Source organism: Cordyceps javanica, chromosome 1 (genome assembly GCF_051103115.1).
Source record: "Cordyceps javanica chromosome 1, complete sequence".
Classification (NCBI taxonomy): Eukaryota; Fungi; Ascomycota; class Sordariomycetes; order Hypocreales; family Cordycipitaceae; genus Cordyceps; species Cordyceps javanica.
The window spans coordinates 898,295-920,562 of NC_139295.1; the positions used below are offsets into that span (position 1 = coordinate 898,295).

The 22,268-nt window shown below is 55.6% G+C and overlaps 8 protein-coding genes across 8 annotated transcripts; 5 read left to right on the top strand and 3 right to left on the bottom strand.

Moving 5' to 3' along the window:
• Nucleotides 1-1,158: 1,158 nt before the first annotated feature.
• V2A60_000270 (AMMECR1 domain-containing protein) lies at nucleotides 1,159-2,022 on the bottom strand (the record flags this gene model as incomplete). The annotated part of the gene is made up of 1 exon (XM_083251641.1): nucleotides 1,159-2,022. The coding sequence occupies one exon, from the start codon at nucleotides 2,020-2,022 to the stop codon at nucleotides 1,159-1,161; it is 864 nt and encodes a 287-aa protein (XP_083107767.1).
• Nucleotides 2,023-4,203: 2,181 nt separating this feature from the next.
• Nucleotides 4,204-4,484, top strand: V2A60_000271 (uncharacterized protein; the record flags this gene model as incomplete). The annotated part of the gene is made up of 2 exons (XM_083251642.1): nucleotides 4,204-4,264; nucleotides 4,354-4,484. 2 exons carry the CDS (start codon nucleotides 4,204-4,206, stop codon nucleotides 4,482-4,484), a joined length of 192 nt encoding a protein of 63 aa, XP_083107768.1.
• A 1,791-nt stretch (nucleotides 4,485-6,275) lies between these two features.
• On the top strand, nucleotides 6,276-7,804 carry V2A60_000272 (uncharacterized protein; the record flags this gene model as incomplete). Its single annotated transcript, XM_083251643.1, has 3 exons — nucleotides 6,276-6,283; nucleotides 6,842-7,066; nucleotides 7,138-7,804. The coding sequence occupies 3 exons, from the start codon at nucleotides 6,276-6,278 to the stop codon at nucleotides 7,802-7,804; spliced, it is 900 nt and encodes a 299-aa protein (XP_083107769.1).
• A 1,744-nt stretch (nucleotides 7,805-9,548) lies between these two features.
• On the top strand, nucleotides 9,549-11,085 carry V2A60_000273 (WD40-repeat-containing domain protein; the record flags this gene model as incomplete). Its single annotated transcript, XM_083251644.1, has 3 exons — nucleotides 9,549-9,586; nucleotides 9,662-9,830; nucleotides 9,889-11,085. 3 exons carry the CDS (start codon nucleotides 9,549-9,551, stop codon nucleotides 11,083-11,085), a joined length of 1,404 nt encoding a protein of 467 aa, XP_083107770.1.
• Nucleotides 11,086-11,977: 892 nt separating this feature from the next.
• On the top strand, nucleotides 11,978-13,196 carry V2A60_000274 (Alpha/Beta hydrolase protein; the record flags this gene model as incomplete). Its single annotated transcript, XM_083251645.1, has 3 exons — nucleotides 11,978-12,731; nucleotides 12,817-13,048; nucleotides 13,112-13,196. 3 exons carry the CDS (start codon nucleotides 11,978-11,980, stop codon nucleotides 13,194-13,196), a joined length of 1,071 nt encoding a protein of 356 aa, XP_083107771.1.
• A 2,200-nt stretch (nucleotides 13,197-15,396) lies between these two features.
• On the bottom strand, nucleotides 15,397-16,179 carry V2A60_000275 (uncharacterized protein; the record flags this gene model as incomplete). Its single annotated transcript, XM_083251646.1, has 1 exon — nucleotides 15,397-16,179. One exon carries the CDS (start codon nucleotides 16,177-16,179, stop codon nucleotides 15,397-15,399), a length of 783 nt encoding a protein of 260 aa, XP_083107772.1.
• Nucleotides 16,180-17,958: 1,779 nt separating this feature from the next.
• Nucleotides 17,959-18,921, top strand: V2A60_000276 (uncharacterized protein; the record flags this gene model as incomplete). Its single annotated transcript, XM_083251647.1, has 1 exon — nucleotides 17,959-18,921. One exon carries the CDS (start codon nucleotides 17,959-17,961, stop codon nucleotides 18,919-18,921), a length of 963 nt encoding a protein of 320 aa, XP_083107773.1.
• A 477-nt stretch (nucleotides 18,922-19,398) lies between these two features.
• Nucleotides 19,399-21,771, bottom strand: V2A60_000277 (uncharacterized protein; the record flags this gene model as incomplete). Its single annotated transcript, XM_083251648.1, has 1 exon — nucleotides 19,399-21,771. One exon carries the CDS (start codon nucleotides 21,769-21,771, stop codon nucleotides 19,399-19,401), a length of 2,373 nt encoding a protein of 790 aa, XP_083107774.1.
• Between the last annotated feature and the right edge of the window lie 497 nt (nucleotides 21,772-22,268).

Genomic DNA, 22,268 nt, shown 5'->3' on the forward strand with positions numbered 1-22,268 from the left:
TGCCCCCCTTCCCCCCCTTTCAAGGCCCTTCCAGGATCCCATCTTCTACACGGTACTTGCGCCACGCGGCTGATTCATCTCTTGTCAAAGGATAGCTGCGGACTCACCTGAAAAACAGGGTCGCCCCCCCTCCTGTTGCTTTCAAGAGATGGCTGACTTGCAACTTGCAGGGAGGGAGAGGAGCCGCATAATGAACTTGCTTTCTTTTTTTACTAACCCTCTTGTTTCGCCAGTCCTTTAATTTATTCGTTTTTCCCTTTCCATCACGTCTCCCACTAAAACTAGTAAGTAGCGTCTCCATCACATCGGGGCGACCATCATAGTTCCTTTTCATTGTTTTTTTTTTGAATACTCTCTTTTGTCATGTATAGTTGGCAGTGATTACCCATCATGGGTACTGAGTAGAGCCTCCGTCTTGCTCGGTAGGTGGCGAGTACGAAAACGAAGCAGGGCATCGGGCGACATGGATCCAGACGGCGGTCTCTGGCTCAGTTCTTGCCCTTCTTGTTCTTCATGTCATGCGCAAGTTTGTAGGCTCTCACATGTTGCTTTGCATCGAATAATTTGAAATGAAGCAGAGAACACATTCGCGCCGACAACTTGCGCTCCTGCCCCCTTTCAGGCGGCCCCGCCGTGTCGGCGCCCAACGTCCCCGGTCCTAGCATGCTGATATTACATCACCATGCACGGTGACAGTGAGGCAACTTTGGTCAATGCGCCACAGATGTTTGATGTTTAAATGGATTTGTGTATTAGTTGTGTAGACAATGAGGAGAGACTCTAATGAAAATCAAGGAGCATGTCAGCCCAGAGTGACATCCCCCCTGGTGTTGGTACGGCACATTCGTCTTACTGCCACGGCCTTTACATGATGCGACAAATAGAGCAAAAAGCAATTTGAAAAAAACCTTTCCAGATATCAAACGTGCTTGCCAACTCCAGAAACGCCGAGAATGACACGTCAAATTCACCAGTGACCCAACTCAGTGAAAAAAAAAAAGGAAAAAGGAGAAACAGGTTTCCCGGGACTCTATCCTCTAAGCCTCTGTATCGAGAGAGAGAAAAGAAGAAACAGAAAAGAAAAGAAAAAAAGGAAGAAAAAGAAGAAAAATAAGCAGAAGAAGAAGAAAAGCTCATGAGATGATCGGATTCCGTCCATCACGACTGCTTGGCGAGCCAGTCCCTCCACTTCCTGTACTGGCTGTAGTTGAGGGAGCGCTTCTTGCCCTGGTAGCGGGTGACCTTGAGGGCCAGGTCGGGCCAGCGCGAGCGGCTGCCGGTCCAGCCGGCCTTGCGGACCAGGCTGAAGAGGGTCTCGTCCTTTGTCCAGCCCTGCTCGGCGGCGATGTCGGGCAGGTAGGTGGCGCCGTAGCGGCGGCCCTTGTCGTGGAAGGCGAGGCGGATGCCGTGGGTGCCGACGTCCCAGTCGCGGGCGTCGGCCGCCTCCTCAAAGTCGGTCAGCAGCGTCACGGCCACCTGCAGCGACGGCAGCTCGCGCGCGGCCACGGGCGCGAACCGCGTGTCCTGCAGCGCCGAGATGAGCGCGTACTCGGGCAGGCCCTCGGCCAGCGGCTGGCTCTCAAATGTGCCGATGCAGCCGCGGAGCGACACCTCCTCCTCTTCGTCCTCTTTGTCCTCGTCCTCGGCGGCGGCGTCGCTGCCGCTCCTCCCGATGTCGAGCGTGTTCCACGTCACAAAGAGCGGCGCCGACGTCACGGTCGCGGGCGTGGGGGACGAGACGGACGTGTCGGGCGTCGACGTGCCGAGCGACACCGACGACGACGACGACGAAGCCGACGCCGCGTCGCTGTCGGTCGCTGCCGTCGCAGCAACCACCCGCTGCAGGGCAGGATTAAGATGCTGTTGCTGCTGATTCTTGGGCGAAAAGGCGGCAGGAGACGCAATCGAGCTGTTGTAGACGGCCCACGAGGCTCGCAGCTCGTCCAGGGACATAGCTTCCCTCTTGTTGAGGGCGGCGTCGAGAGCCTCGAAGCAGACGAGACAGTGTTCGACGGTAGCCATGGCTGTTTGTTTGCTTTCTCTCTCTCTCTTTCTTTTTGTTCTATTTCTTTTTTGTTTTTAATCTTTGTTGATTTGTTCCAGTGTGAGATTAGACTGGTGAGGTGGTTTTTGCACGGGCACAAACGGAAAAGAGACGGCAGGGCGATGTTTATTGTTTTAATTTTTTTTGTACTCTCTCCCTTTTTTTCCAAGGACGAAAAAAAAGGCGAAGAGTAGTTAGGAAAAAGAAGCAGCTCGACCGCCGTCCATGTCAAAAAAAGAAGGGTCGTAGAGCTTCCTTTTCCCCAAAGATACGGAGAAATAAGTCCAAACAAAACGATGGCATTGCGGGGGGGGAAGGGAGGGAGAAAGGAAGAGGGGAAAGAAGATTGGAGCCCAAAAAAAAAGGGAAAAAAAAGGCCAAGTAGCACGAGATGATGCATTGTCAGTGGTCACTCGGCTTGGCTCCACCTTGATCAATGATGAACCCCCGCGATAAAAAGACGCGGCTCATACTTGACTAGTTGGCTGATTCGAGCTATACTGGATAGAAAAAAGGTGGTGCTCCAAGAAAAATAAAAAAAAAATGGATAAAAAAAAATAAAAAGATGCCTGGATTACTCTTGAGCTTATTCGATCATGACTATACCTTTTTTTCCTTTGCTTCAGGGCCCTGCTTTGACTTGAACTCGTTGCTTTGCTTGGTTTGCGTTGTACTTGGGGGTTTGTTTGCTGGATACGGAGTACATAGGTAGTCAATCTCCAGGTACGCCATATCGCTGAGTAAAAAACCAAGCACTCAAGCACCTTTACAGACCGCCGTCTGTTTTTTCTTTCTTTTAACATGGGTGGTAAGAGATGCGAGATTGAAGAAGAATTACATCACTCACCATTCTGCCTCAAATTCAACCATCACACATCTCCAGCTGCGCCACGGTTTATGCTCGTTCGTCACCAAAAGACTGTCGATCAAGAGGCATCATGACACCATGTACAAAACTCTCAACACAACGGCCCGAGTCCCAAGTTGCCAAGATGTAGTTATACACAGCCCGCTCCTCTCCCAAACCCACTCCTAGGCGAAAATAAGAACCCTCCGTGGTTCGGGGGAAACATCATTTGAAATCTTTTTTTTTTTTTCGTTTTTTTCTTCTTTCGCCTTTTTCGTGCTTTCTTCATCCGTACCTCTCTCTGCGCCCCTCGTCTCAGCACGCCCTCGGCCCCAGCTCATCGTCATCAGCTTGAAGCACGCCCGCGTTTCACGACTCGAGGGGAAAGAGGGAGGGGGGCCATGGGGCGCCAGTTGCCAGGCGAAAGCGTCTGATTCATGCTTCTAATCCAAGAAAGAGGTCATGGCTTTTACACAGCCCAAGGAATGGCCTCGAACGCCCTGCGTCTCCATAATCTCATCATACAAGGAAGGGCATCTCATCTCAAACTTCACGACCCCCCTACGCCACCAATCAACGGGCCTCATGTTCCCTGAAAAGAACAGGGGGGCGGCAGATGCCAAGTCCATCTTTATCTGCCCTTCCCGGAAAGCTTGTTCGCCTACGGATACTGGTAGTTCTCTCTCTCTCTCTCTCTCTCTCGCTTTCCCCCCCCTCCACCTCCCCGGTCGCGTAATTATTAAAAAAAGGTGCATGACACGCGGGACGTAGACTTGAAACTTGACGGCCCATACAAGGCCCGGTTTGAGATTTTGTATGTTGCCTTTTTCGATAACTTTCGTACTAGGTAGGTCGGCCTGAACTTTGTTAGTCTCGTCTCTCTTCTGAATTCCCTTTCTTTTTTTTTGTCATCCCGACTTGCTGGCTGGGCCGGGCTGGGCTGGCTAGCTAGCTAGGCTTGGTCTGGTCTCGGTAGTGACTGTTTTTTTTTTTTTGCGCTGGTCTTTGCTGTCATCAGCCAACACTTGGCACACGGCGACGACGGGTCGTCCAACATCCGAGCCGCAGATCCGGTCGATGAAGCCATTCAATGATTGAACTCTGCCCTCCTGCATGGTGGCGCGGCGAGTCCATCTTGGATTATAATAAAGTCTTTGTCCTGTAGACTGTAGACCATCTTTTCTTTCCCTGACCCTCTTCTCTTCAGTTACAATTCGTCTTTCATTTCAGTCTTTCCATTCTTTCTTCCATCCTTTTCTATTATTTATTTCTTCCATATCCACCCCAATTTTATTCCCAACAATCTTTCAAAATGCAGTTCACTGCCGTTACTCTCTTTGCTCTGATTGCCGCCGTCGTGGCCAATCCCATTGGTAGGCCGCAGTCCGCACCACCACAGACCAACAGGGGGGACACTTGATAGTATAGTACACATGCTAATTCCTCTTGTTTTCTCTTATAGCTCCCCGTCAGCAAGCCGGCGAGGCCAATGAAGTCACCGTCGAGACACCCGCCATGACCGACGCCAACGGCAATATCATTCCCTTTGACGCCGACACCGTCTCCCAGCCCAACCTCGCCGCCGGCCTGTAAGCCGTGAATGGACAGGAAACATGAGGGATGACACGGTATAGCAGGCCAGCCTCTCTTGTTGAGCAACAGGGGCGCAGCTACCTATTAGTGGAAATGAGTTGGCAAACGAGGCTCTTTGCGCAATCTCACAGAACAATACACTCTGCTATAGGCGGCCTTCTCTCAAGTCTTGGTCTCTTTTTTTTAAAGCGCATGCATTCCTGTATGTTGTGATGTGAAGAGAACTTTCTAGGTTTTGCTACGACTCCCATAATCGTGACAAAAATGGCAGTGCTGCACCCAACACGTAGAAAAATTAACGATCCGATTGCGCGCTTCCACGGCAAAAGACGATGAAACAAAATATACCTGCACAGACTAATAAGTATGCGCCAACTATAGGACGAGATGTTACCTGATGGTCCTATTTTCAACCAAATCTCTACTATTCAAAGTGCAGCAAGGTGGCCAGCTCATCTTCATCGTCCACTTGCTCTCCATACCCCCCCGTCGCCCTGCTTGTACCCTGTAGTCCGCAACCAGAGCTCGCTGCGGCAGCTAAATAGAGTACTATTAAGCGCCTTTGTCTCTCTTTATTTATTTATTCTTTCCATCATTGAGACTTTATTCTTGCAGTAATCGCGGCCCACACTGTTGCCTCTAACTATCCTTGCTTTGGACGGCCTCCCTTTCTACTACGCCAAGTCTTGACCACGATGGCGGCGCGCGAGGTTGGTAGCTTTGTCAATGATCCGAAAATCACGCACACATAAAACATTGCAAAAAAAAAAAAAAAAACGCATGGTCAGGCCAGTGATTGCATTACCAACATGCCCGCTCTAGATGCTACCCTACCTGCTCTCTTTCTTATTTTTGGGTACTGTGTAGATTGCGTTGCAATATAGTTACCGGAGAGAATTGGCCTCGTAGCCAAGAGCCGACGGGAAACACCGTGAATGTTATCTGGGTCTTCGACTCGACCCGTAGCAGCAAATGTAACCATCGCCATCTTAAAATAGTACACTTAAACATGCAGACCAGTGGGCAAAGCTTACAACAACTCTGTTGTAATGGTCGTCCCCGTTGGGGTGCTATTAGTCTCTTCACCGGTGCCCCGCGCGCAATCGGCCGCAGGATAGTGAATAAGCGCAAAACCTGGACGTCCATACCCTTGCGGCTTCTGCAAGCATTCTTCGCCTTTACTGGACGCTAAATTTAGAGAGGTGACCAAACGAGCCTAGCAAACTTCCCCTCATGCGCCTTATTACTACCAGTACTCACCCCCTGCCCAACACAGAAAGAAACCTATAGACGCTTATGTTTGCCAGACCGAGCCGGGCAGAGAGACCCTTGCCAGTCAGCCTCGGCGGGTCGCTGAAGTGCCACCACAAAAGAGAACTCGGCCGTCACAGCCCGAGCCTTCTTGACATTGAGCAGATTTATTGAGCTGCATGGCGTTGTATACCATGTTTTGCAGAAAAGAGCAGCTGCATACGCACTTATGAGACGGCCTCCCTGCAAGACCGTAGGATACAAAGTCCTGCTTCCTGCTTCTTGATATACGCAAAATCGATCAATGCAACCACATCGTGGATTTAACCACGACCTAGACCGCCAAATACATTGAAATCTGCCATGGCGTCACATTAGCGTTGCGTTGGCCACCCACATCACTACCTAGCTAGTTCTTGCTCAGCCGCTCAGCCCCATCCTCCTCTGTCGTTCACTGGCCTTTCCAACCAGTCCACGGCCATGGGGATACTAAGCCTCACGCAGCTACTTACAGTTCAATAGTTACCTGAATAAGCAGCTATGCCCGGGTGAGCCCTCCGCGTGGGCCGTAAGGCTGCCATGTGGCTCTATAGGAAATTACTCGACTATTGAGTTCCCAAATGGCGTCTTCCTGCATGTTTCACGGCCATGGGCTATTATGGAGAAGTGAGGCCAACCCTTGGCGGCCAACATGAACTCTTTGATAAAAGGCGTTGATCCGCCCGCGCCGCATCTGCGTGCTCGCTTGCAGGAGGAGGCCGTTCCCTGTCGTTCTTCTCAGTCTGCAAAGCTGCACAGTGATTTCTTCTTCGCCGTAGCTGACAAGCAGTAAGAGATAATCAGCATATGACACCGACCGGCCGATGGCTCTCCACAAATCACAGGCGCAGTTTGCGCGAGCTCAATGGCGGATCAGGCTCCTAGCCCCGATATGGGCATCCCAACTCCTCCTGACAATGGCCATGATGGGCCTCTTTGCATGGCGATTTGGAAATACCATGCGCCATCATAACGACAAAGTCAAGGCCGGAAAGACACCGATGATAGAATATGCGTACGTGTGGCGCGGGACTGTGCACGTAGCTGGAACGCTAATGCTGCTATAGCTGGGAGGTTACCAACATTGTCATGTCGTTGATTGCATCTTTATGCACATTTGTCGATGTTGCCCGATATTACACCGAGTCTCTGACACCGTGGACTATGCTGTTCACGCACGTTATCAAGGCAACTTGCGCCTTTGCCATTCTCGCTCTTGATGTCGCCGTGTATATCCTGCTGAGCGAGGAAAAGTACTCTCTCGTTGGAATAGCTCTCGACAGTCTCCTCATGTAAGCCCTTCCCCCTATGCGTCTTCCAGATTCTGCTTGATGAACCATTTCATGCTAACCACGCATGACAGTCTCTTGACTGGTGCCACGGCCACCTACGCTTTCCTCGCCTACCGCCGCCTCTCTGCGTACGACGACTATGCGCATCCAGCGAATGTGAAGGGCTTCGGCTTCAACGACTGCTCGACTTCTAGCAACACGTCATATCTCCCCGCAAGCAAGCGCAATTCGGTAAAGTCGGGCAGATTCAGCATGAGCTCCGTGAACGAGGCCGTCAACCTCGACGAACTGGACAACAACAACAACAACAACACGCCATACCATCACCAAAGAGACACGCTATTCGATGAGTACATGGCCAAGCGCAATTCGTTCAACGCGCCCCGCGAGACAATATCCGGCGCGGGCGGAGATGTCGTGCGCAGCCCCTCGGGCTGCTCTCCGCCGGGCGGCGGCTCGCCCAAGGCCCTCTCGCCGCAGAGCCTCTCGCCCAGCCCGCCCCTCGCCACCGGCCACGTCAAGGCCCTCAAGCGCGGGCCGATGGTACCGCGCGCCACTAGCTGGGCGAGTGACCACGTTCTGGTCGCGGTGCCCGAAGAAGAGGCCGAGATGGAAATGGACCGCGCCAACGCGGATGAGGTATCGCTGCTCAGTCCGGACGGCAACGAGGCTCCTGGCCATGATGGCCCGCGGGTGGCGCAGGAAACGGATATACCCGAGCCCAGCTGGAGACGATAAGGGCTCACCCGACCTGTGTCTTTTTTATTCTGCATGTTTTGATGCTCCTGGCGGGAATCCTCTTGCAACAAAGGCAACTGTGGCGTTTTGGGTGACGACCGGAATGATTGCTCATGTCGGCCATCTATTTTGATTGTGTCGGCTTCAGCAAATCATTCTTCCAAAGGCTGAAACAATTCAATAGAATTACAAATTCCAGAAAGCGTATTGCTATAATGTCTGCGCATCCATGTCGAGCGGGAATGCGATGGCTGCCGAGGCCGAGACTTTTCCTACTCCATGAAAGGGCCGCCTAGCTCCTCAGGCTGATGAGGCCCCCCTGGCCAAAGGCGGACACACACAACAGCACCGCCTTCAGCATGCCGCATCTTTTAGAAACAGCCTCTGCGTCCGGAGAAAGGTTCATCTGCACGGCGTCGGTGATGCGGACAGAGTCGACAACATTGTCTTGTTCTTGGGGGAAACAGATTTGTAGAGGTTGGGGGAGTGAAGTTGCGTCAAACAGGACAAACGGAGTGGCGCGGAAGGCGCAACTCTGCCACCAACAGTGTCGCCCCCAAGTAGAAAAGTTCTGTACTATGCCATCAACTTTTATCATATCCAAAACCGGTGAGATGGCCGCGGTATCAGGAGATTCATCCGCGTCTGGCAGGTCAAAATCTTTGGGTAACACTCCTAGTTTCCTACGATTTGGAGCCGACGAGTGCGATTGCCCAGGCTTCGATACGGAAGCCGACTGCATCCGCGTCTACCTGTCAGCCGCTGGTTCAGCCCTTATTTTTAGGCGACCAGCCAGGAGCCACACTATGGGATGGGCGTCGAGTTGCTGAATCATGCGGTGCGCAATAGTGGTAGTTTCGGCGCAGGCGGTTCGGTGGAGAGCGCAGAGCCTGAAAGAGAGGCTCGACGAGGTTAGGTGTTGTGCCGCGCATGTGGATGTTCAAAGGATATAGTAGTGCAGGGTATGATTCTGTACTGGAACAGGGGTTGAATTCTGCTGCAGTTTGTCTTCTACAGTGCGTCATGATTGAAGCCATCAAGACGGCTGCCAGGGGCATCAGGTCCTTTACGTGTGGAAAAGTGGGCCTAGATGCCCCCAGCCAATTCACGGCTGGGGGCTCCCGGTTACATGCAATAAGAAAGTATTTGATATGTAATACTCCGATAAATCTGTGACTTTTCCTGTACATGCTCATTAACTAAAGACCCGAGATAACATATGTTTACGGCAGTGCTGCTGTTCGGTAAGTTCCCAAAGTTACACGTGACCTGCAACCCACGGCAACGGAACGGGCCATCTAAGTGGGACGCTGATGAGGGACAGCGGGCGGCCATTGAACAGCTCGCGATACTATGGACCACAGGGGACAACAAACCAAGCTATCTTTCGGTCCCAGCTCCTTGTCCTCCTTTGCTATACCCCAAGAGACCCAGCGCCTCCTGCAGCAGTGTTCAAAGCCAAGCCACCGACTTCCTATATCATCTCCAACCCGCATCCGAAGCGCATTACGTCTCAATTTCCAAAACTACTTATCCCTCCACCCCTCCACTCCGCGCAGACAGCCCCTCCTTGACCGCTTCACACGAGAACCGACATTACAGCGCAGAGGGGTAGCACGCAAACTCATGAGCGAATTGCCTCGCGGGTGACCTCTGGCAGAACCCGGACAGAAACAATTTTTGGCCCTTGCGCCACCAGCCGCATAACCACGTTGCCAGAGGGCCGCTCCGGCACACCGCCACAATGAGTCGCACATTGCCTGCGCGGCAGGCCGAAGAACTGTTCGTATATGACCAGAGATCCCAGCTGGGGATGGGTGGGATCCCAGGTTGCTAACAAACATGTCTTGCTTCCAGGCACAAGTCTATCATAGCCTACCTAGCAGCCAACAACCTTCAAAGCAGCGCGGCGGCCCTCCGCGAGGAGTTGTCGCTCGGTGAGGATGTATACGACCCGGCTACGGCCAAGAAATACGAGTCACTGCTGGAGAAGAAGTGGACAAGCATCGTGCGGTTGCAGAAGAAGGTAAGTGGACTCGCGACAGTGGTGATGTAATGCCCTACGGCATGCTGACGGCGCCTAGATCATGGAGCTAGAAACGAGAAACGCACAACTACAATCCGAGCTCGACAGCGCCACGCCAACCTCCCTCTCGAAACGCAATACCGATCCCGCGTCCTGGCTGCCTCGAGCCCCGGCACGACATAACATGGAGGGACACCGCAACACCGTGAATTGCGTGGCGTTTCACCCCAAATTTACGTCGCTTGCTTCCGGATCAGATGATTGCACAATCAAGATCTGGGACTGGGAGCTTGGCGAAGCGGAGCAAACCATCAAAGGTCATACCAGAGCCGTACTGGACCTTGACTATGGCGGGCCGAAGACTGCTACTCTATTGGCATCCTGCAGCTCCGACTTGACGATTAAACTCTGGGACCCTGCCGACGGCTACAAGAATATTCGAACCCTATCCGGCCACGATCATAGTGTCGGTGCTGTCCGTTTTATCCCATCTGGGTCAGCTGGTGTGTTCTCCTCTGGTAACATGCTTGTGAGCGCCAGCGGTGACAAGACACTCAAGATTTGGGACACAACGACCGGATACTGCGTCAAGACGTTATCTGGACACGCCGACTGGGTAAGAGATGTCTGTCCTTCCCCAGACGGCAACTACCTGGTTTCGACAAGTAGGGACCATATGGGGAGACTATGGGACCTCACTCTCCCCAGCCCCGAGACCAAGGCCACAATGATTGGCCACGAACACGTTGTACAATGCTGTGCTTTCGCGCCACCATCTGCCTATCAGCACCTGGCCACGATAGCTGGGCTGAAAAAGCCTCCTCCGCTGAGCAGCCCCGCCGAATTCATCGCGACAGGATCGCGAGACAAGACCATTCGACTGTGGGACTCGAGAGGGACTTGCCTCAAGGTACTAATCGGACACGACAACTGGATCAATGCACTTGTCTTCCACCCCGGCGGCAAGTACTTGCTATCAGCAGCCGATGACAAATCAATACGGTGCTGGGATCTTGCACAAGAGGCGAAATGTGTCAAGACGCTGACGGATGCGCACACTCATTTTGTCAAATGTTTGCGGTGGGCCCCAAGCATCGTCAAAGACGCACCTGCCACTAATGGAAGCTCTGCCGGCCACGGCGAGGGAGCCGATGGGGCTGCCGTCATCAAGAAGCTAGAGGGTGATCATGCGCAGATTCGCTGCGTTGTGGCCACAGGTGGTGTTGACCAGATAGTCAGGGTATGGGCAAACTAGGCGCACTCTTCTGCATAGCCTATTTACGTATGATGATGGACGAGACAACAAGAAGACGGGCTACCTCGAGCAAGCCCCATGACTGCACTTGGCCAATTGACAGTCAATGACCACAGAAGGAGATTAGATGCGTGCTTGGTTTGCGGGACAAAAGTGTTTGGTGAAGGCGGGTAAAAAAAAAGGATGCAAGGCAAAATTTTGGGTTCATATTTGCCGAGATATTCTCACGCTTAGACATGGCGGTTGGTTCTATTTGAATGGGATAATATGGGAATTATTACGCAGCGCGTCGCTGCACTATCGATTGAAAGCTGTTATATATTTTCTTTTACTTTCCTCACCCGCATCGCTCATGTGAGACCATTATGTATGCTGCGGACAGAAGGGGGGCATGGAAATTGTGTTGGTGGGCTGTCTGTTGATCGCGCCGGCTAGTCGATGAGAGAGAGAGAGAGAGAGAGGGAGGGAGGATTGGATCGGGGGGTATGAGCCGAATCAAGAACTCGACGGAAAACCTGCAAGCGGAGAAAAAGTGACGACTACCTCTCGCGGGCCAACGGGACCAGCAACAATCTCAGACACGACGGAGACCCCCGCACTGGCGGCGATGCTGCCCGCCTCCTTTCCCCCGCAATATCGGGCTGAGCTCGGGATGTGAAGTGCGCGGCGGCTTGGAGGGCGGCCTTCCCCACAGCTCGACACGTTGTAAGCCTGCGATGAGGGGTCGACGGCCAAGCCAGTATAAAAAGACAGGTACTCGGCGCTGCGCCGTCTGCGACTAAACTGATTGTCGCCATATCACCAGTAGGTTTACCATACTTTTTTTTTTCTTACGTCGCTGATTGCTCAGAGGTAGGGACAGCAAAAGCAGTAACGCAACATGGACACCGCAATGGACGACGAGTTTAGCACCTTTGACCTGGGCGACTTCACCCTCTCCTCTGGCGAGGTCATCCCCAACGCCTACATCGCGTACAAGACGTTCGGGGACAAGGCCAACCCGGCCATCATCTACCCGAGCTGGTTCAGCGGGCGCATCGCCGACAACGAGTGGCTGATTGGCGCGGACAAGGCGCTGAACCCGGACCGCTTCTTCATCGTCGTGCCGGCCCTCATCGGCAACGGCCAGTCCGTCAGCCCGTCCAACACGCGGAAGCGCCGGGCGGGCGCCAAGTTCCCCGACGTCACGGTGCGGGACAACGTCACCGCGCAGCACCGCCTCGTCACCATCGGGCTCGGCGTGGCGCACGCGCGCATGGTGCTCGGCTGGAGCATGGGCGGCGGCCAGACGTACCAGTGGCTGACGCAGTTCCCGGACTTTATGGACCTCGGCGTGCCTTTCTGCGGCAGCGCGCGCACGGCGCTTCACAACCAAGTCTTCCTGGAGGGCGTCAAGAGCGCGCTGCTGGCGGCCAAGGGCGCCGCGAGCGCCGGGTCCGCCGCCGGCGAGGTCGCCCAGGCCGAGCGGTACGCGCAGTGGACCGACGCCGAGCGCGAGGTCGGGCTCAAGGCCTTTGGCCGCGTGTATGCCGGCTGGGGCTTCAGCCAGCAATTCTACCGCGACCGGCTGTACGAGACCAAGCTGGGGTTCAAGGACCTGGAAGACTTCATGGTCAGCTTTTGGGAGTCGTGGGCCTTGTCCAAGGGTATGTATAACACGGGAGCGCAAGATACCGGCGAGGTGGCAGACTGTAGTTCGTGCTGACGCTGATTGTTCTTTTGCTTCTTCAGATCCGGAGAATTTGCTTCACATGCTGCACACCTGGCAGGCGGCCGACTGCTCTGACCAGGCGCCGTACAACAAAGACCTGGAAAAGGCCATGGCCGGAATCAAGGCTAAAACGCTGGTCCTTCCCGGAAAAACTGACCTCTACTTTCCTCCAGAGGATTCTGAGCACGAAGTCAAGTGTATGAGCAAAGGCAGAGGAAAGTGTATTGCCTTTCCCTCTGTTTGGGGACACTGGTAATAGACAAATGCCTGCGTTGTATGTCTGAGGTTCTTCGTCGCTGACTTCTTTTTTGACAGGGCTGGTGGCCCGGGCTCGAACCCGGAGGATGTCAAGTGGCTCGATGACAAGCTCAAGGCTTTCTTGGAGGATGAGTCTTGGTAAATACTTGCGGTAATGATGTTGGGCTTGACATGAGCAAGAATGTGCAAAGATTTTTATTTACAATGAGCCATGCGCTGGTTGCTTGGCTCGTATGAGTATGTACTAAATGATATATCTCGTAATATTGCGTTATGCTCCTGGCACATTTGTATTCTCGTGTGTCGTCAACTCACGTGTCGGTGACGTTGGTGATGGAGCTATTGGCCCGCTCCGTGTTGCATAGCTAGGTGGAGCCTCTGCGTATGGAGGTGGCTCTTCGATGCTGTCGAATCCTTGTGAGGGTAGCCCTGGGTAGTGCGGCTTGGAAATGCCAGACAGAGCGTGAGTCGTGCTACTCTCTCTGATCGGCTCCGCAGCTGCCCCTCGTGTAGTGGTGTCTGCCTGACCAGCCACAGTAGACGAAGCTGTTCCTGCGACGGCGACCGGTTCGCTCCCTTGTGCGCGCCCTGCCTCTATTTCTGCGTCCGTAGACCGGTTCGGGGTGCGCTCTTGCGTGGATGTCCTCGCAACCGCCAACGCCTGTGATTCTTCCTGCTCCTTTGCAATCTCACGCTTTTCTCGTCTGCGACGTATGCGGAAACAGCATATGCAGCACCCCAGAATGGCGAGGAAGATCACGATGGGGACCGCAATAACGGCAGCGAACACGCCTGTCGCGAGGCGATTGGATTGAGGTGAGTCGTCGTATTTGATTAAATCGTAGAGGCTGGCTGTCTGGCCGGGAACCCAGGACGGCGCGAACGAACCCGGCGTTATGTCGGGCGGTCGTGGAGTCAGCGTCGACGCATCCTCCCGGTGCCAGAAAATAGTCATTGGCGAGGGTATCATCAGAGTAGCGGAGCCTAAGAATATCGTCGGACTACCGTCGGTTCTATTGGTCACGGTGATTGAGGTTTCGCCCGATTTGATCGTGCGGGAACAAGTATGGCTGCTACGGTCGTCTATGGACCATGTTTGGACGTTCATTGAGAAGCCACTGAATTGTCTACATTAGCACGCGCCGCATCAAGAAACATTATGATCAGGTCTCGCCCACCTAGGACAACAATAGGCAGATAGCCTATTTGTGTAGTAAGTCGCAGTACTCGATCCCGGAGAGGCTGTCGTATCTATCACTGTTTCGGTGAATGCGCCAGGGATTATGCTATAATATGTCCATCCGGTCGGACAGACGGCCGGGCTGTAGGATGCTTGATACAGGCCAGAAGGCCAGCACGAGGGACGGTCCTGAAAACTCCGTGTCAATTCGACGTGGTCTGGATCCCATACTCCTATCTCAGCACCATTGAAGTCGAGACACTCCGGTGGCATCGAAAACGGCGTCGTCATAGCAAGAACAGTGTCGGTGGTTGGCGCTCCGTCAGATGTGGTGGTCGCCGCCGTCACGGCGCCCGTTGAGGCCGTGGCCGGGGGGACCGTTGGTGTACCCATCTTAGCGTGCGCGCTCGCCTTGCCTCTCGGCCGGAGGCAGATAATATGGGAGTTCAATTCGCGCTTGGAGATGATGGTTGTGGAGGGAGAAAAAGAAGAGAATTCGAGAAGTAGTAGGCTTGACCGAGATGGTAATGCGACCCGCCAGTCCACGGTCCACAGCGGCCGCGACGTCAAGCAAGGCTGCAAGGAGGTGCTGAGTGTGATTGGGTTGACGTTGGCAATTGGGCTTTTGTGAAATGCGGCAGTGATTCAAGTTGATGTGTCTGGTTTCTATCGCGTGAAGACTGGACAGTCAGCTATGTCGTAATTGAAGCAGAGCCTGAAACAGAGAGGAGAGACAATGGATGTGCCAACAGGACGAGTCTTGTGCGATTCCTGGTCGGCATTTGGTACCTATTGCCTACTAAACTTACCTCTACCAGCCTACCTATCCCTAGTGCGTCAGTGGGCAGTGCTTGGCGCTAATCCGACTAGGTAGGCAGCCAACCAGGCTGTGCTGTGGAGTGGCATTGTCGCAGTCCATTCGCCGTGCGACAAATCTGGTAATGTCTATCCGTACTCACTGAGATGACAGGGGAAAAAAAAGAGGCTCGGTCATTGAGGTGCGCAGCTGAGTGAAACAGGCGTTACGCGTAAATTGGTATATACAGTAGGGTATCTAGGAAGAATATATATAGAAGGCGGAACTGCGCCGCCGGAAACCAGTCCGTGACGGTTTTTACGTATCCAAAACGGAGGAGGTATTGAAGAGAGGCTCGAGAGTTAACTAGCGCATTGCCAGCAAAATCACACCGCCGACAAGAGTCATCATGGAGCCTGCGACAGGTACGGTTGTGGCCGTGTTGGGTTCATCACCCGTCGCTCCCGTGTTTGGAGCGGCTGGTGCCGTTGCGAGCACCCTTTCACCACTGGGATAGCGAATATTGTACACGGGCGCGCCCTTGAGCACGTCGGGCAGGCCAAGCTGGTGCGGGCAGGTCGCTTGGTTCTGCGCGGGCCAGTCGAGCGTGCACTGCTCGTCGCGGCCGAGGGTGCAGATGGGGTCGAGAACGTTGTAGACGGCGTAGTTGCGGGCGACCCAGCTGTCCTTACGTCCCAGGCAGTCGGCCAGGTAGTTCATGCTGTTGGCAGCGCTGAGCGGCAGCCTGCTCCCCTTGGTGTGGATGAGGTCGCGGCACTTGGACGGGTCGGCGGCCTGGGCCGTCATCTCGATGGCGCCGCCGGCAAAGGGCTTCTCGGCGGCGCCCTTGCCAGTGACAAGGTAGTTCCAGGCGTCGTAGCTGACATCGTGAGCGCCCCCGGACTGGTCGATGCGGAGAAGGTACAGCTGGCGGTCCTCGTAGCTGAGAGACACGCAGATATTATCGCAGGTAACGGAGTCGGGCCAGTAGGCGACGCGGTTCGTGTTGACTTTGCAGCCCAGGACGCCGATGGATGAGGAGTAACTGTCGTGAGGGGTCGCCCAGACTTTGGTACCAGCGCTGGCAGCGGCAGCGGCGACGGCGTGGACGAGCAACGCCGTCGCGACAGTTGCGACAGCTGAGGGCATCGTGACGGTCAAAACGGGGGCTGCGCAGGCAAGGACACAGGGTATTCTCTGCGAATAAAGGAGTGTTGGGGCAACTCATGCGACGAGTCGGAGAAGAAATGCAAGAAAGAACGGCTGGCCGTGCCGCTGCAACGGCTGCTAGCGACGACCGGAGGGCATTCAGAAACGTAAAAGAGGGTTGAAATGTCGAATCGTGCCAATACGTTGGACGACTCGTCAAACAACTGCCAATTTGCCCGCATATGGACTTTGCTCAAATCGGGTTAGCGCAGGTCAGGGTCTTTTGGTGCCTGAATCAGTCTCACAGTGGATTGCGGTGGCTGATGTACGGGGGAAAATGCTCCTGCGGCGCTGTCGAAGCACAGACTTGGGCATGCATGACACTTCTCACAACGGTTGTCATGTCCATTCGTCTATAATCGAATGAATAGATTCGCTGTAGCCACTTTGATCTCCTCACATCCATACTTTCCTTGGGTGTGTATTCGGTGCTGATTGTTGCGGCTTTCACTCGCCACTGTGGCGCTGTGGCTTGAAAATCCTCAGTACCTGCACGTCCGAACCGAATAACCCCGCCGCTTTATCATTTCGTCGAACCTTATTCAAGCCACTACGGAGTACCTGGAGAAAGAAGGAAAGAAAGAAAGAAGCCGTCCTGACCCTCTTCACAGCCAAGACGATTCATGTAACACGTTTCTGGAAAGCAGCGTGGCAGACAGTCTGACACCCACTCGAGTTCTCGAAGCGCCATTGTAACCACACCACACTCCGTGCCCAGCACCAATGAGAAACCATCCACCACATCCGGTCGCATGGTTCGCATCCCCCAATGGATATCCTCTCGCGAGCAAAGCTAAAGCCATGCAGCCCGCTTTACCCGTAGCACGGCCCCTGGCGTATCGCCCACTGACAGCACTGTCCTCAAGCGAGCACCGCACCAGCACGCTGAAGATTATTGCAATGGAGTCGGACTTCGCACTGAAGATGGCGTTGCATTCGCATTCTGGTGTTGCGTGATTATCAGCTAGCACAGGTCTTCATCCTAGCTGATATGGTCGCATCACAGCCAAAGACGCGGAGATCTCGGAGGATTAAAGGTGCCTGTGGAAAGGGGAAGAGTTGAAACTGAAACGAAACACGGCGTACTAGTCGATGCGCCCATTTCCACGATGCTTTGGTGGTGGCTCGTAAGAAATTGTATGTGGAAGTTTGGCATGTTACCAAATCTATCCGTTGGTTTCAGATTGCCCTCAATTCGAGCCCTGGCCGACATGTAGGGATCGATTGGACTGAGGCGGACATTGTTTCTCCTTGGCGAACCGTGCATCCACCTGCCAGTTTAGCGCCGCGTGCGTGACTACACTCTACTCGACGTTGATCGGATTATAGGTTTCTAGTACCACGCTAACGGTCCTTCCGACCTAGGGTGAGCTTTGACTTGGTACGCTTCCTAGAGGCCCTCGTGCCGCTGCTCGACGTTGCATCTCAAGTGTAATGGGGCGGTCTCGTCACTACATGTGCCTCGAGCTCCGCCGAGGCTGTCGTTGCGCTTCCCGCAGATATGCCCTGAGACGAAACTCAAAAACTAAGGTCCCTAGGCGTATCTCGGTTGCAAAAGGGGTCGAGTCCATCCATCCATCCTAACAGCCAGTGGACATATAAGTCCCTCTGCTACTGCCGTTTTGTAGTCTCCCTAGGCTGTGCCGAGGGGTTTTCCAAATTCTCCGCCAGTTGCATTCTTCTAGATTCTGGGACACTTTCAATTATACTCTTGTAACGATGTCTTTGCGCTCTCTGGCGGCTGTGGCTGCCCTCCTCGTGGCCCAAGTGTACGCGAATGCTGCCGACGACGGCGTCCCTGGCGTTCCTCTCCCCGCCGGCTTCTCCCGTGCTCTTTTTTACGACGACTTCTCCTCCAACAGCAGCCTGGACCTGTCTAAATGGAAACATGATCTGGGCACCCAATACCCTGGCGGTCCGGCCAACTGGGGCACGGGCGAGATCCAGTCGTACACGGCGTCCGCGGACAACATCTACATCACGAAGGAGAAGACGCTGCGCATCATCCCCGTGCACGACGGCCAGGGCGGCTGGACATCGGCCCGCATCGAGACGCAGCCGGACTGGGACTTTGGCGCGGCCGTAGGCCAGCAGATCCGCGTCGAGGCCAAGATCAAGGTCGGGACGGCCTCCGCCGACGAGCAGTGGGGCATCTGGCCGGCCTTTTGGTCCCTCGGCAGCTCGTACCGCGACAACTACCAGAACTGGCCCTCCGTCGGCGAGGTGGACTTCTTCGAGAGCACCCACGGCCAGCCTCGCATCTGGCAGACGCTGCACTGCGGCCCGAGCCCCGCCGGCGGCCCCTGCAACGAGCCCATGGGCCTCTTCAAGGAGGCCGACGACGACATCTACAACCGCGACGACTGGAACGTCGTCTCCTGGGAGCTGGACCGCCGCCACGGCACCGGCTGGACCGGCGCCTCGCTAGGCCCCGAGGAGCGCATGACGTGGTTCGTCAACGATAAGCCGCTCTTCGTCCTGAAGCAGTCCGACCTCGGAAACGACGAGGCGTGGGCGCAGCTCGTGGACAGCAGAAAGTTTCTTCTTCTCAACGTTGCTGTCGGTGGCGGCTTTGCCGATGCCAAGGCCGGCTTTCAGACACCCATGGCGTCGACCAAGGGCGGTCTCGGAGCTGCCATGGAAGTCGATTATGTCGGCGTCTATGAATCCTGGTCCAAATAGTGCATTTCGGTGGCATGTTTTGATGAATTGTCTTCCTCCTTTCCTTTACGGCGGCGGCGGCGTTGTTTGTCTCTTTACCATGCAAGGCCATCACGGTCTGGCACCAGTGACTGGGTCCTTGCACACTTTATATTACATTCTTGTCTATTTACCTTGTCTATATACCTTGTCTATATACCTTGTCTATATATTTCTGACAGCCACAACCTGCCATCTTCTCCGATTATGACTCGATTCACAGGGCGACTCATGACAGTAACATTTCCACTTTAAGTAAATAACATTTTAGAAAACGGGGCGCACCTTGACTCGCTGTCAAGGCGCAGATAAGAATATATAAAAAAAGGTTGTTTCTCTCCATGACGTTTGATTACATTGACCCAATAACCATATTATTTTCCAGTTGATCGCTTACGCTCTATAGTCTGAAAGGAAAAAAAAGAAAAGCTTGCTGCCCGTGCTTGCTGTCGTGAGATCTTACAGAACCAGGGCAGCAATGGCAGCGGCGATGGCGGCAGTACCAGAGACACGGAACGCCCCCGCGGCGGCGCCGGTGACAACTGGCGGAGAAGTAGGCTTGCCGGTAGGGCCAACGCTGCCGCAAGTCGCGCAGGGCTTGGACACTGTGGTGGTCATGCCGCCGGTAGGATGAGGGCAGTTGGCACCACCAGGACACTGGTGGCCGCCTGCAGGAGCAGAAGGCTTGCTGCCGGTGCTGGTGGTCTGAGCAGGGCAGTTAGGACCGCCCGGGCACTGGTGACCGCCGGCCGGGCCGGTGGGCTTGTTCTCGCCGGGCACCGAGGCGGTGGGCTTGTTGCAGTTGGGGCCCGGGCACTGGTTGCCGCCCGCGGGGCCGGTGGGCTTGGTCTCGCCCGGAGCGGTGGGCTTGTCGGTGTAGCAGTGGGGTCCGGGGCAGATGTTGTCAGGCTTGCCGGGCTGTTCGGGCTTGCCGGGCTGGCCGCACTCGGGGCCGGGGCACTTGGGCTGGCCGGTGGGCTGGGGAGGAACGCGGGTGGCGGTCTGCTCGCCGGGGCACCACGTGGTGTAGGAGGTGATGACCTCGGTGGTGACGCGGCCGACGGGGCAGTTGGTGACAACCGGCGGGCACGAGGTGATGGTGTAGGTGGTGGTGGTCAGGAAGGTGGACGTGTAGGTGGGAGCGGCCGTGGTGGTCACGTTGCTCCAAGGGGTGCTGGTGCTGCTGCCGGTACCAGTGGGAAGGCCGGAGCCGGTGGTGGGGAGGCCGGTGCCAGTAGGAACCGAGGAGGTAGGAATGCCGGTACCCGTGGGAACCGAAGAGGTGGGAACGCCGGTGCCGGTCGGGATGGAGGAGGTGGGGACGCCGGTGCCGGTCGGGATCGAAGAAGTAGGGATGCTGGTACCAGTGGGGATGGAGGAGGTCGGGATGCCAGTGCCAGTTGGGACCGAAGAGGTAGAGTTAGAGACGCTGGAGGTCTGGCTGCTGCTGGACGAGGTCATAGAGGAAGAGGAAGAGGAAGAGGTGGTGGTGGTGGTAGGGGCACTGGAAGTCTGGCTGCTGGTCGTGGCCGTGGAAGTGGTGGTGGTAGTAGTGGACGAGCTAGTCACAGGGGGCTTGCCACAATCACCTTGGAGGGCCTCGACGGCGTTGGCACCCTTGCCAAAAGCAACCAGGTTCGTGCCGCAGTCGGCACTCTGGGCAAGCCAGACGTTCTTGTTGTCCTGGTCAAAGACGGCGTAGGCGGCGCGGAGGAAGGAGTCGCCGAGAGACCAGGTCTTGCTGTTGGCCGGGCTGGGGGCGACGCCGAGGACGCACAAGTCCGTGCCGGCCTGCCAGATGAAGTCGTTGAAGGGGACCTTGATCAGGGCGTCGCCAAACTTGAAGTCGACCGTCTTGTCCACCTTGCGGAGGGAGCAGGGCACGGTGTGCTGGTTGCGGGCGGGGTCGAAGCGCGCGCCGGGGAAGCCGGCGGCGACGGCGTCGACGAGACCCTTGGGCAGGTGGCCGAGGGTGGCGCCGGTGTCCGGGAAGACGGGCAGGCTGGCGCCGGGGGCGAGGCCCTCCTGCGTGGTGCCGTCGGGCCTGTTGACCGTCAGGCCGTCCATGCTGATCCAGTAGCGGACGTTGCCGTCGGGGCCCGGCACGACGATGGGTCTCTTGCTGAGGGTGCCCTTGAACTTCTTGGTGTCGGCGCCGCCAAAGATGACAGCGCCGCGGGGGTTGTCGACGGAGCGCAGGTCGACGGAGAAGGCGCGAGCGTTGATGATGCCCTGCTGGGCGAGCGAGTCGACGACCATGGGGTAGGGCGCGGCGTCGAAGCCGCGCAGGTCCGGGCCGGCGCCCATGATGCCTTCGCCGAGGTCGTTGCTGGCGTAGGCGGCGCCAAAGGTCTGGTTGGCGATGCGGGCGCTGCCGAGGCCGACCGAGTCCCTGACGTAGTCAAACTTGACCTGGCCCTTGCCGTAGGTGACGCCGCCCTTCTGGCCCAGGTCGACGGTGGACTTGCCGGGCACGAAGCGGCCGAGGCTGCGGCAGAACTTTTCGCTCTCGGCGTTGCCGGACGTGCTGCAGTCCGGGTTCACCCAGAGCTCGTTGGAGCCCGTGTCGAAGGCGACCTTGACGTCCTGGCCCGGGTTACCCATGCTGAGGCTGATGAGGTACTGCGTGCCCTCCTGCTGGTTGAGCAGGTCGGACGGCGCCTGGCGGCGCACGGCGGCGCCCCGGTGCTGGGGAACGCGGCTGCCCTCGACGGGGAAGCGGAGCATGCCGGGCAGCTCGACGGCGCGGTTGTCGTCGACGGTGGCGAGGTTGTTGGCCACGGCAATGGCCTGCACGGCCACGCCCATGGTGGTGAGGGCAAAGGTGCGCATAGTAGCGGTTGTGCTATGCGAGGAGGCAGAGAGAGTGATGCCTGCTGTTTTGGATAAGCGAATGACGGGAAATGAAAGGGAATGAAGAAAAAGAAAGGACCGGAAAGACCGTGTGTTAGTTGGAATGTCCTAGCAAAGGAGAGACAAGAGGAGCACTGGAGAAGAAGAAGAAGAAGAAGAGGAGGGGAAGAGGAGAATTGCAGGGACGGCTTGGGCGGAGCATCACGTCTATATAATCTGTCAGTCTATAGAGAGTAAGATCTGGTATGCTTTCTCGGGCAGCTCGCCCTGCGTCGGGAAATAAGCAAGGCGCGGATGACTTTCAGCTGCGAGACGAGACTCCCAGCCATGGACATGATCAAGTGGATCGGCAAGGCCAAATCAAGTCAAGATGCATCCTCCGGCAGGCCGGGGAGGGAGAGAAGGGATCCTCGCAAAGGATGCGCAGACCAAGGAAGCGAGATCCATTCTCGACAGAGGGACTGATATGCTGAGGA